Raw genomic sequence first — 14,191 nt, forward strand, 5'->3', positions numbered from 1 at the left:
GAATGAATGAATAAATAAATTAAAATAAAATGCCAACTAGTGCGCTGTTCTAGCTAATGTTTTTTCCTCTTTTATGCTTCTTATTTTGTAACGTTTCCGTGTCTGTAAATCATCCTGTTGGTGAAATGTGTTACAAGTTGCCTTTAAGATCCGCTGTATGTGGCGGTACAGACTTAAGTCTGCTGACCGGAACAGAAGGAGAACTCTTCTAAAAAGATGCATCGTTAAACAAAAACAAAAAGCTCAAATGGACAAAACGGATGAAGTTTTGGTCTCGTCTGTTTCCATCAAAGCCGTTTCTAAAGCTCCAATCCAGAAAGATGAATGGAAGCCCAGCTGCAGATCAGAGGCCGGTCTGGTCGCCTCTCTTCCCTGTGAGGTGTCATTATACGACATCTGAAGAGCTCTCCCAGGTCCTCGGAGGAAAAAAGTCTTTGAGTCTGGCAGCAGATTCAGAGCGATTTAAATAAATCATCTCCATGTGGAGAAAAGAAAACCGAGAAATGGTGCAGACTTCAAACGGGACGGCCGAAAAGTCCCAAAATTCAGCCTGAGATCAGAGCGTTTGGCGAAAAAAGAAACTTTCAGGTAGCTCTGCGTAGAAAGCCCCGAGCAGGTTGTACAGCTGGAGACATCTTTACCTCGTCCAGGTGTGTTCAGGTGTGCTTCGACGTTTTAAACAAACACCTCATGTTTGCATGCGGAGAAGGAGACGCTTCGATCGGGAACTTCATCACTGATGCGGTCAGAAATAAATAAATGAAACACTTCAGTATGGGAAGAATGGGTGATGAAAGGAAAAGCTGAGAGATGAAGACGAGCCGGTGATGTGGGAGGTAAGAACTCAGGCGTTGGGTGGATGGGGGAAGGGGGGGAGGAAATGTGACTCACTTCTTCTAGCGAGGTGGGAGGGGATGCTGGGCTTCGGCCTCACCCTGAAAGGCCTGGAGCGCTGATACTGCCAGGGTGGAGAGAGGAAAGGAACGGGAGGGAAAGCCTGAGAGGCGCAGAGGGAAGAAGGAAAACACACTGATTCTCTACATCCAGGAAAGACGGCTGGAAAGGTTAAACACAGAATTTCTAGACAGGAAGTTAATAAAGAAAGAGTTATGACAGTAAAAAACCTCCGCAGACGGTGGAAGCACGTACATTAATCCAATGTTTACCATGTTCTGGTCCAGCTGGATAAGGTGGACCTGGTAACCACAGTCAGAGAGCAGACGCGACGTTTCCGTGCAGACGTGACGTTTCCATAGAGACACGACGTTTCCGTGCAGACGCGACGTTTCCATAGAGACACGGCGTTTCCGTGCAGATGCGGCGTTTCCGTGCAGACGCGACGTTTCCATAGAGACGCGACGTTTCCATAGAGACGCGACGTTTCCATAGAGACGTGATGTTTCCATGCAGACGCGACGTTTCCATAGAGACGCGACGTTTCCATAGAGACGCGACGTTTCCATAGAGACGCGGCGTTTCCGTGCAGACGCGGCGTTTCCGTGCAGACGCGACGATTCCGTGGAGACGCGACGTTTCCATAGAGACGTGATGTTTCCATAGAGACGCGACGTTTCCATAGAGACGCGACGTTTCCATAGAGACGCGGCGTTTCCGTGCAGACGCGACGTTTCCATAGAGACGTGATGTTTCCATAGAGACGCGACGTTTCCATAGAGACGCGACGTTTCCATAGAGACGCGACGTTTCCGTGCAGACGCGACGTTTCCATAGAGACGTGATGTTTCCGTGCAGACGCGACGTTTCCGTGCAGACAGGACGTTTCCATAGAGACGTGATGTTTCCATAGAGACGTGACGTTTCCGTGCAGACGCGACGTTTCCATGCAGACACGACGTTTCCATAGAGACGTGATGTTTCCATAGAGACGTGATGTTTTCAGCCTCAGCTGTCAGATTCTGAGGCTAAAATGATTTAAAATGAATGTATGAACAGAGAAAGCAGTATAAAGAGCAACCAGAAGTAGGAATAACACATAGATCAGCAGTGACCAAGCCTTTTCTCATCTGCACATCATTCTCTCACAAATGTGTGTGTTTCTCTCTGAACACACACACACACACACACACACACACACACACACACACACACACACACACACACACACACACACACACACACACACACACACACACACACACACACAGTTTCCATGTTTCCACGTCTTCCTGCTACTATCTACCTGCTGTCCTCACTGCAGCACCTCCACCTCAGCTGCATCCCAAACGTCTTCTTGGCTTTATTCCAGCCATAGAGGATCATTATTTTCCTGCTTTTCTCATCACTTGTTGATCTTTGGCTGCTCCTGATTGGACGTTACCGTCAGTTTAAGCTCTCTGATTGGTGGAAAGTCTGACTTCCTCATCCTTTCCAAGGTCTTTCTAAGATGACAGTGATAGTTTTTTAGGAAATAAAGGTGATGAATGACGGCGTTATCACTGTGGATTTACCACTCAGTCTCTGAAAACAGTATATTTTGCGGCTGGAGTGTAAACCTCCTGCAGGGTTGTAAAAGCCTGGAAAGGTTCTGTGGGTCACCTGATGAACGACAGCGTTCCAGAGCAGATCTATCGCAAGGAAAAACATGCGGCTTGAAAAGAAAGACTCACAATCGGCTGTGGAAACTTAACTGCTGCTGCTGCTGATGATGAGGAGTTACCTACTGTGCCCTTCATCACTCTTCAGATCAGAGCAGAACCACAGAAAGAAAGTGGCGGACATTCAGATTATTTTGTGTTCAGCCAAATCCAGCGTCAATGAACATAAATGTCCGATTACAGATATTATTTTACCAAACTCTCGGGCGACAACGCTCCCCCCAACAGAGCGGGCGTCATCTGCATGAACAGCGTGACTGCTGAGGGTCTGAGGTCTACGTACGTCCCCGTATGCTAACTGGTTAAAACCCACCAGGTCCTGTTTACCCAGACAACCAATCCAACAAACATCAACAACAAGTCAAGAGCTGAATCATCTCTTCTGTGTTCAAAGAAGATCTGAGAAGATTGGACATTTACGGCCTGATGGCTTTCAGTCCCACCTTCATGAACCGCTTTGAGAAGCTTCTGGTCCGTCTCCCTAAAGCAAGGGTCACCAACTCCGGTCCTGAAGGGCTACCGTCCTGCAGGTTTTATTGTTTTCCAGGTACAATACACCTGACCCAAACCAATGGCTCATTAACAGGCAGGTGCAGAAGATGACAAGTTCTTGGAGAACCTTTTTACTTGGATCAAACTTGTTGTACCAGGGAAACACTAAAACCTGCAGGATGGTAGCCCTCGAGGACTGGAGTCGGTGACCCCTGCCCTAAAGGGTCCGGGTGGTACACGCGACTTTTAGCTTCCTGTCGCAGCTGCGTTTCTGGTGTTTGGTTTAAAAAACAGATGCTCAACTCCACTGCTACGAGCACAAATGCAGTTTCCCAAAGTAGAAGATTCACGGCCGCGAAGCTTTGTCTCAACACAGAAATAATCCGTCGTTTATTCACGTTTTAAGCCAAGTTTATCATCCAGCAGCAGAAACATGAAGAAACGTTTTAGAGAAGCCTAACATACGTGTGATTGTTGAAGTGAAAGACTTCCAGGCTGTTTAAATTCAGATTAAACCATGTAATAATCCGTGGCGTGGCGGGTTCAGGGTTTGTTTTCGCCGGCTGTTTGTGTGACGCAGAGGCAACGATGCAGTCGTGACGTCATGCATGTGTTTGCTTACGGCGAGTTCTCTCCACGGCGTCTGCAACGCCACGCTCTCACTCTCCTTGATGCTCGTCTGAGTGTGCTGGTCCATCCTCTCTGCAGTCTCCTGGCAACAACACCTGGTGGTCGCCGTGGGAACGGTCTGCAAAGGCACAAACAAGCGCATCATTGGGACGATGCCAACAGAAAGGATCAGAAGGAGAGTGAAGAGGACGGTCGGCAGCAGACCAGCTGGCGGGTGAGCTGTGAGATGGTTCGATCTCGGCTTCGCAGTTCCTCCCGGAGCTGCTGGACCTCCTGCAGGAGAACCTGCACCTGCAGCACACAGATAACATGCTTGTAGGAACGGCATTCTGGGAAATGAAGGACAACATGAACACTGCGACGCTGACCTGCGAGTCGGAGCTGTGAGACGAGCTGTCCGTCTCTGGACTCAGAGTTTCTGTGGTCAGAGTGTCGTCGTCCACGTCGTCCTCCTGAACATCACATGACGAAAGACAAAGCTCCGTTATTACGTTTACGTCGCAGGATCAGATCTCTGTCGAGCCTGCCACTTCATCGAGGAGTTATCTCTTCATGTTGAGCTTTTCCCGGCTGTGGGGTGGAAAGCCCAGCGCAACCTTCCAGGAATCCTGTCAGGCAGGATGGAGTCCGTGCTGCAGCGACCGCTTGGCGTCTTTACCGACAACGTGCAACCGTGTGACCATGTAACCTTCTGTTGCTTCCAGGTGAACTGTGGGGGTGCGCAGAGCAACTCCCCTTCACAGGAACTCCGCATCCAGCCACGTCGCCTGGATCCAGTAAGACTCCAGTCACACCAACACGCGGTTTAAAGTCCAGATTGAGTCCGACTGACAAGTTTCTTCTTTACGTCCAGAAAAAGTGCCGACATCCGCAGAACTCGGCCAAAGATTACTGGTCTCCTTATGGATCTCTGGCTCCTGTTAGCAGCCTTGTGCGTCTGAGCGAGACATCAGATATAATCCGAGACCACGACCATCCCTTCCTGACCTGCAGACCCGGAAACATGCCGGGTCTTGTTGCCTAGCAACACGAACAACCCCTACATCCGCCACAGTATTCTGCACGGAGCTTCACGTTTACCTGCAGCAGAATCCTCTGCAGGAACTCCAGCTGGAACCTGACAGCACAGCAGTCTTCAGCCAGTTCCTCCACACCCAGACCCAAACTGGGAGTACTGGGAGACAGACAGGTAGACCTGCAGGGAGGAGGGAGGTCAGGCTCTGCTACATAACAGTGTTTTCAGCTGCAAAAGCGCCAGAAAACAAGCAGCATATGACCTGAAAGTGTGTTTTAATTGGACAGACTTGAGATGTTCACCTGGCAGGACGCAGGTCCAGAATCAGGTCCCCATTCCGGACCACGTCCATCTCCTTACGTCCAGGATCCTCCACCAGCTCGTAGCACCGGACACCACTGAGGAAAGAGCAGAGAAGCCTCATGTCATCGTAGGTTTGGTCTGGCATCAGGATCCGAAGCTGTGGGACGGCTTCAGACTGCGGTCTGGATGAGGAGTCGGGCGTCGACAGGCTGGTTTCAGCGCAAAGCGAAGGACCGCAGCGTCTTCGCTCCACTCAACGTCGCGGTAGCGCGTCCATTTTTCATCATGTGTTTACATTTCTGTGCCGGTTCTGGCGGAGCAGATGCTTATTAATATCAACTGCTTTTCTAATATTTTATTCATATTTTGAATGTTTTTGCAAAGAAACCAGATCAATTTTATTCCACCTGATCGTTTCCTCGGTCCGCCGTCTCGAAGAAGCCTTGAAAATAGAATATTTAATAAGGAGTAGGAGAGCCTGATTGATTTAGCCGACCCCCACCCAGACCAACTCCGGTTATTTTTACTAATTTCTTCACGTTTTAGGAGGATTTCACATTCATTGTTAGATTTTCTGGATTTTTTATTCTGCATTAAATCCCACACAGGACGAGAGAGGACCACGCCGATCCGGACCTGCAGACTCGGACCTGCAGGATCACCCAGGATCCGCAGACTCAGACCTGCAGGATCACCCAGGACCTGCAGGATCACCCAGGACCTGCACAGAGAAGCACCGACATCTTACCTCTCATTGTCGTTGTGGATGTCCTGCGTTCCCCAGCAGAGCTGTCTCCTCCTCCACTGGGCCATGTGAGGGAGGCCATCTGAGTCTGCTCAGCAATCAGAGGAATAAAAAAAGATTCTGTGAACTATTTTATTGTTACTACAGTCTCTGTGCTGTCAGACAGTCCAGATGTGGTAGAGCCACAGGCCAACGTGACCGTTTGCACACGATGGTACCAAAATGTCACCAGAAAGGGCCACGGCCACCGCCAGACACACACAGATGCAGAGATGCATATCACACTGCACTAGTTTTCTATTCAACCATTGATTTGAGTCAAGCGTGTTGCAGCAGGGAAACTGTGAACCAATTCAGGACCGGAGTTGAATGTCCTTTCTGAACTGGTGAACCGACAGTATTCATGGTGACTGGTCGTCTCACGTTCAGTTTTGGCCACTTGGACCGTTTTACAGTCACTTAATCTAATGTTTTGCCAGCCGTAGTTTTTTTTGTGTGTTTGTTTGCCGTTTGTTTAGATTTTTGTTTTTTTCTTTTTTTTTGTGTCTTGTCCAGCATTTAGGCAGCAGAATGATGGTCTGGATGTTCTGCTGAGCAAATTTCCTTTGCCAAGGGAAGCTTTATAGATATAATGATCCCCCCTTGACTTTCTGAATTTTTATTTTATTTCTATATTTAGTTTGCGTTATTGTTTGAATTGTAGAGTTTGTACTGCTGGACCAGAGAGGACAGACGGAAGACAGAAAGAGAAAGAAGAGAAAACACCTCATAGGAAAAGTGAAAGAGATAAAGGGAGAGGAAAGGAAAAAAAAAAAAAGTATTGTTGAGAACATGTTTGCAGATTGTCTTCATGTGTTGTATGTTTGCATTATTACTTTCTCACACCATGCAACAATCACACACAGTGTTGCTCTGTGGGACTCAGTAAACGTACCACTGTGCAACGAGGCCTCTTCTGGGAAGTCTGCGTCCAGCATGAGGTCATCGTCAGCCAAATCACAGGAGTCCAGATTGTTCAAGAGATCCTTAAAAAACAACAAATGAAAGACTGCAAACTAGCAAACAAGCCTTCAGGATCATCACATTTCACACAAACGGTTTAAACAGTTAGAAATGAAGAGAAACATCTGCAGAGTTCCTGCAAACATCCAAACCACCAACTTCGTTCCACACAACGGCAAACGTGACTTTAGTTTGGGTTAGAAACCATCTTCCATTGGGAAATAAAAGTTTCTCTTTAAAACATAACGAGACTCTTCCAGCGTGATGTTTAATCGAGTTTCTTCAGCAGGAACACCTGAAAACTTCAAAATGAGACAAATTCTTCCAACTAATACGAGCTGCTAAATTCAGCCCAGCCCAGAACTCATAACTGCTCAATCACAACGTTATTGATCTTTGAGGACAAAAGATTCAGGTTTTATTATCCGAAAACGAGGCTTCAACAGTTTTCTCTCTTTTGTGAAAATGGTGGGAAAAAAACTGGAATCTGATTGATATATTTAATTTCTTGGTTTGATTATAAAACTCTTGTTTGTTTCAGAAGTTTAAAACTGAAGAAGCCACCAAAACACCTGATGTGGTGTCATTTATTTTAACTTCGTATTTTCACATTTAAACGTTTTATAACTATATTTATGACCTGAAGGCTCCATTATGTGTAACAGTAAATATACAGACAGACGGTGCCGTCATGTCGTACGTGTTTCAGTACGTTAAATCTGACCACGTTAAAACTGTATGTTTTTTTCCTTCAACCATTCTGGATGTGTGCTTTGACTCTTTATCTTGCTGGAAACCAGTTATCTTTGACTCAGACCTGGTCTTCTTACACTGGGAAGCACATTCACCCCAACATGTAACACCGTCAACGTGTCGGGAACCATTGTGGATCCTCCACCACCACGAGCTGCAGGGACGGCGTTCTTTCTCCGAAAAGCTTCATTTATTCTTCTGCAAACAAATTCATGCTGCGCGCCACCAAGAGGTTGGATTCTTGTTTAGACCAGTGGGAGTTAAACTGGGAGGCTTGGCAGGATAAAAGGGAAGGTCATGGGAGATGTAGCAGAGGAACTAACATTTTGACAACCCGGACTCATCCTGGTCCACGTTCCAGACCAGTTGGTGGGACTCATGCACCAATTAGTTTCTACAAAACACCAAAAGAAGAAGAGAAGCAAAGTACTCTTCATCCTGAAGCCTCGGCCGTCACACACGAGGAATCAGAAGGAACTGCTTCGGAAAACTGCGATCCAAGAGTGCTACGCCGTCACTGCCGTTTGTTGCACCCTTTGTCTCGCATCCGAGAGCGGTCCAAAAGCGCGGTTCGAAAGCGCGACCAGAGAGTGCAACCCAAAAGCACAACCCAAAGTGCCATCCAAAAGCGCCAACCGAGAGCGCCATCCGTCGCTGCCGTTTGTTGCCTCCTGTGTGTCGACCCCAGAGAGCCATCCTGGAGCACCACAGAGGTAGACGGACATTGCATCTAAAAATGTTTTGAATTTCATGGACGACTCGTCTCGCCTTCACTCTCGCGGTGTCCCGGCCTTCATAAACGGCAAATTGAACGGCCCTCTCTGCGAAACTTTCTGAAGTTCCTCCCTCGCTGATGCATGAAAGCATTTTGCCTTGAGGCAGAGAGAATTTTCTGAGGAACGGAAGAGGAGGATGAAGAGTTGTTTTCTGCCTGGAGAGGATTAGTCACAGCACAGTGACCTGTGGAGAGGAAGCCAAACACTCTCGCTGAGTAATTGCGGCATTTAAACACACATGTGTTGCTATCTTTGAGAGGACACTTGGAGTAATAACACACCCCCAGGACAGAAAACCTAAAACTGGATCCAAACAGTTCTCTGCAGGTCTGAGCGGAAGACCTGAAGGAGGTACTGATCCACTTCTCCACACTACCTCCAGATTTCCAGCAGCTCTTTCAGCTCTCTGTTCTCCTTTTAATCTCCCTCTCCATCTTTCTTCTTCTGTCCTCGTTATCTTCTTTTTCTTCTGCTTTTCCTTCGACACTCTCTCATGGTAGAAACAAACCTCCGGATCGATGCAGGTTCTGTTGGAACCAGATCAGCTCTGCAGCATCAGAGCAAAAAAAGTTGTCCTTGTGTCAGACTGAGGGAAAACGTTCCGCAAACAGAAGGATTTGGGCCGTCTGATTAGCTGACTTGCTGAAAGCTTGCCGAGAAGGAAGAGGAGAGGATGATGGGAACTTGTGAATGAAAATTTCACGGGCATTTGATCCATGTGACCATAACATCTTAGTAGACCGTCTGAAAACCAGGACAGGACTCTCTGGCACGGCAACGAACTGGTTTGAGTCATATTGAAAAGACAAGGACGTCTTTGTGTCTGCCGGCAAATATAAACCTGCGGAGTTCCCCAAGACTCCATGTTGGGGTCCCTGCTGTTCATCTACACGCTCCCATTCGCTCACACAATGATAACCACGTTACCATAGTTACGCTAATGACACACAAACATAACCATCTGACCAGGAGACCTGGATCTCAGTCCTGGATCTCAGCATCACATGAAGACAAATGTAAAGTCAAACTTTCATCAATAAAACAACATCTGGAGGAATAAAAGACTGATGACTCAGATTTCTGCTGTTATTTTTAGCTGAACCTGGTCCTTACAGGTCCCCATAAAGTCCACCAGACAGCTGCAGTAGGTCCAGGATATTGCTGATCCAGACCTCACTGATACCAGGACCCTGGATCATAGAACTATAAAGAACTGAATGGTTTAAGGATCTTCTGGTTTGTTATGAATCAACCAAACCCCTCAGACTACCAGGATCAGGATTACTTTCGGTTCTCAGAGTCCGAACTAAACATGGAGGCAACGTTCAGTTTCTGGAAGTCTGGAAGTCTCTAAAACCTGCAGGTCTGCTGAAACTCTGCTGCTTTAAATCAGGTAAAAACTTTTTTGTGGCTTTTTATCAAAACAACTTAATCATTTTATGCAACTGATGGATTTTAGTTTGTTTTCTTTTTAAAATTCATTTTTACAAGTTGGTTTTTGATGCTTCCTGCTGTAATGTGTTTAATGTTTTTCTGGCTGCACTGTGGTCTCACAGCAAGAAGGTCACTGGTTCGATCCTCGGCTGGGGCTGCGTGGATTCTCTCTGGTTCTCCGGCTTCCACCGTCCAACAACATGCCACAGGTGTGAGTGGTTGTGTGTCTCTGTGTGGCCCTACGATGGACTGGCGAGCTGTCCATGTACCATGCAAAAGGCTGCTGGGATGCAGTGAATAAAATGTGATGTAAAAAGAACCCTTCCTGTCCAGGTCTGATGTTGGTCTGAACAGGTATGGATGCCTCACAAACACCAGGGTGTTTGTTTTTACCTGCAGCTGTGCAACAGATCATGTCTTCTCTCCCTGTAGATGTTTTTCAATGTACTCTAATTTTTAAAAAGGTACAAATGTGAGGAGTGTAGAAAACTGTCAGCTAATGCTGGAAACATCCACAGCTAGACCATAGAAAAGTAATGATGGCCCCCCAACTCCCCCGGTGTGACCCAATGCAGACTTTCCAATGCTGTTTCTTTATATACTGAGTGAAGTGCATGTAATTGTGCTGTAAATGCAAACTATGGCTGCTCATATGAGAAATTGTGTGTTTTTAAGCAGTTAAAGCAGCAACAAGTGGAGACTTTGGGTTGTAAAGTAAATATAAGCATCAACACAAACCAGTTAGTTCCCTAACCTGCCTTCACTGCAACACCTCCGACATGTGCTGAACGATCTGTTTGGAAGGTTCCATCCGGAGTTTTAGACACCATGGTGCAAGATTAAAAGATGGAAAGCAACAACTGCAGGAACACTGACCCGTACAGGGGTCCCGCTCCTCCCACCTCCATGGGAGTCCCGCTCCTACGACCCCTACAGTGTTCCTGCAGTTGTAGTTGTTCCTGTTTCAACTACACGCCACGTTGATAAAAACAAACTGTAAAGACTTCCACTCCTCTTGCTTCTGATCTCCTTGTCTGCTTCGGTCCCTGATCTGATCGATGTCTCTCACGGCAGCTGAACACTTTTCTGACTTCAGCTTTATTTGTGGCTTTGAACCTTTGATCCTCATCGGAGCAGCACTGACCCCTGCTGGCCAGAAAAAAACTGCAAGTGACATTTTTATTTTGCACCTTTATCAACAAGCTACAAACGCAATCAAGCATGAATATAAAAAAAGGAAAGACTTCAGATATCAGTGCAGACCTTGTTAACGTCTTTAGATCATTAAAGCTCTCGGCTCATCTGGATCAATCACTCTGAGCCCCACAGCTCATTAACACAGAGGGCACTTTGAGACGGGAAGCTCATTAACGGCCTCTCAGCATTACTCGGGAGGGATATTAACTGTACTGAAGAGGAGGTCTGAGCCTGGACTTGAACCTGGCTACCTCCTGCCCACTAACATTTTAGTTTGGATGATTTATTAGCTTCTAGCTTATGCAAGTAAAATTCAGATTTATTTCTGATCTGTGTGAACTAAAAAATAAATTCTTCCCAAGAGCTTGAATAAAAATTAACTGCACATCTTTTAGTCTCTCTCTAAACCAAAAAGCTTTTGCACTTCTAAGCTGACAGTTGGGACTTCCAGGCTTAAAAACAGGAGTTTGGACATTCACACATCGACCCAGCCAACCACCCTGAAGGTCGATGCCACCTGGGAGTTGCTTACCTGCCTGACCACATCCAGAGAGTCAGAGCTGCCCTGCAGGTGCTGGACAGATAAAACCTGAGGTCATTTATGTTGTTTTGTTCTGTTTAATTACTTCTTTGGGTACATTCACACTGGTCCTGTTTTAAATGAACCCTGGTTCTCTTCCACGGATCGTTGGGTTCCATTGGAGCAGTGTGAACGGACCAGGGGTCTCGGTTCACTTTGGTGGGATTCTCTTGCTGTGTGAACACAAACAGACCAGCAAACTAAAGAGGAAGTAGCGTACGTCAACATTTGGGATAGCTCGTCGTCTGTCCTGCTGCTCGTTCTGGACAGATTCTGGTGAAAACCGCAAAGTTTTAACACCAAACTAAAACGAGGACAACAAGGTTGCAAATATTTACTGTTGCTCCAATGTTTATGTTCTGGCCAGTAAATGAGACGTTTTCTTCTTCGTGGTCGGTGGTTGTTAGGGGTTGTTTGGGGAAATAGCGCCCCTGTTGAGCAGCTGCTGTAACTGCAGGACGTTGTCCAGGTGGTTTGATTTCTCCAGTAAAGTTTAGTGTCAAAGGAAACCAAAAGAGAAGAAGGTGCATCGTATTTCACAGTTCCTCGCTCGGTGGAACTTCGTCCCCAGACTGTTGTAGCGTGAATACACCTCTAAACTTCTATTTCAAACCATTTGTCTTCACACGTTCATTTCGTCCTTTGCATTAAAGTGGACTGTGCTGACCTGAAGGTCTGCTGCCTGGTTTGTCCCATGTAGCGGGGTTAGCACAGTGCTAATTGCTGATACAGCTCCACTCATCTTGTGTTTGGGTGTTTTATCTTCCCAGTAGACAAATTTCTGCCTCAGTGTGCTGCTGGGTTTAAAATGCACAGGAACGTTATGTTTAGAGACGATCCTTCTATGTTGATCCAAATGCTCAGGCCACATGTGGAGCGACAATCTTCCATTCCTTTTCGATCCTGGTGGGGACATTTTGCAGAGTTGTGATGATAGACAGTTCTTCTTCCAGCAGGCGTTGAGAGTTACCTTTTCATTGTCAGACGTTTGAACGTTTATGAGGCAGAAACAAGTACAGTTGCCTTCGATTGTAGCTGTTAGGATTAATTAGCATGACCTGGATGACTGAGATGTTCCAGCAACAAACAAACATGATAAAAGTCCAAAAGTGCTGATTCGTGACTTATCATGCCAGACAATGCTAGCACTAATCTAAATAAATAATTAAAATGTGTATTTTTTCTACACAGTCTCAGCAGAATCACTAAAAACTTTTACATGATCTATAGGAGCTCTGAAAAACTGGATTTGGGAAATGTAAAGTAAATAAAAACCAAAAATCTTTGTAGTTTTTATTCATACTCAGTAAAATTTTTGACTGCGTTGTTAAGTGATATTTTCCTGAAGAAAATGAGGTTACTACAAATGTTTTGGATCTACAATAGTAAGAAAAATGGCTAAAGGTAGCAGCTCAACAATAAAGATTATGTTCAATAGTTTAAAAAGGCCAATAATCTGATTAATCATTTTTAGACGCATCAACCAAGCTGTATATTTTAAACCTCACTGTAGTAAAATTGATAGCACCTGAGAACATTAAAAACATTATGAAACTTAAAATTAGAGGAATGAATTTACCTGAAAGCACCAGTCAGTGCTGAATGAGTCCTGCAGACCGGCATGAGCTTTATCAGCTGTAGTTCAGCAGAACGGCCACCAGAGGGTGACGGAGGACTTCTATCACAGCTCTGCAAGCCTGGTTATCAAAGCTGATGCATGTGGATTTATGACATAAGGCTTTATCAAACACCACTGCGTGTCTGTCCAGGTTTTTAATATTTCAGATCAACCACTGGAAAGTAGAAAACAGCCCAATGAAATGCTGCTTCATCACAGCAGCAGATGGGGAAGGAGGAAGCAGCGAAACATCATCTGAAATCTGAGTTGAGCAGTGACGTCTTGTTTCTGGAGTCCAGGTGGGTCGTGCTGAAACCAAACCTATCACAATTCCTGGCTGATGGTTTTGGATTCCTGACCCAAACTGGAGCAGTGAAGGAGGACAGAGCCGATGCTCATGGAATATTAAACACCTCTCCTTTGTTTATTTGTGGTTTTCTCCGTTTTCAATGCCACTCATGTGGCAAAGAACATCAGTGAAAGAATCACGGCGGTAAAGGAGTCCAAACCACCATAAACACGCACGATGCAACCGGCCTGACGGGCTTCTACGTGTAGCGTTAGCACGCTGTGCAGCAGCGCCTCCTGGTGTTTGATGTCAGCACTTTAAATGAAAACTTTCCCTTTAAAATCAAATTATTCTGTTCCAGAAATCACAAAAATGTCAACATTCATGACTAAAAATAAAGTTTCTGTTTAACTATATATTGTACAGAAACCTGTGGTGGATTGAATGTCAGTTTTATTGAGTTAATATGGTTCTAATTTTGTAAAAATAAAAAAGTAAAATTTACAGCTTGGTTGTGAACATGAGGTCCTTTAACTTTCTGGCCGTGAAGAAGACTTCGTCAGTATTAAATCCTTTAGATCTTTTAGAAGTTTCACACATTTTAAGGCATTTTTTTCCCCTCACATTGAGCACTTGGGTCAGTGGTTGCTGCTGTTTTCAAAGTGTTTTATAAATAAAGTTGGCTTTGCTTCACACACACACACACGCCTCTCCATAATGTGAAACGTTACTGGACTAACAA

The 14,191-nt window shown here is 45.7% G+C and overlaps 1 protein-coding gene across 1 annotated transcript in view; it reads right to left on the minus strand.

Annotated features, from left to right (window-relative positions):
* The window catches only part of LOC306771821 (uncharacterized protein), a 52,808-nt gene that overhangs the window by 12,255 nt on the left and 26,362 nt on the right, over positions 1-14,191 (minus strand). Inside the window, exons 6-12 of the mRNA XM_079261140.1 lie at positions 6,735-6,825; positions 5,804-5,888; positions 5,055-5,150; positions 4,818-4,932; positions 4,106-4,189; positions 3,942-4,028; positions 3,730-3,855 (exon numbers count right to left, since the gene is read on the minus strand). Coding sequence (XP_079117266.1) covers positions 3,730-3,855; positions 3,942-4,028; positions 4,106-4,189; positions 4,818-4,932; positions 5,055-5,150; positions 5,804-5,888; positions 6,735-6,825 — 684 coding nt within the window. The remainder of the gene's footprint in view (positions 1-3,729; positions 3,856-3,941; positions 4,029-4,105; positions 4,190-4,817; positions 4,933-5,054; positions 5,151-5,803; positions 5,889-6,734; positions 6,826-14,191) is intronic.

Source organism: Telmatherina bonti (genome assembly GCF_933228915.1).
Source record: "Telmatherina bonti genome assembly, chromosome: 21".
NCBI classification, from domain to species: domain Eukaryota; kingdom Metazoa; phylum Chordata; class Actinopteri; order Atheriniformes; family Telmatherinidae; genus Telmatherina; species Telmatherina bonti.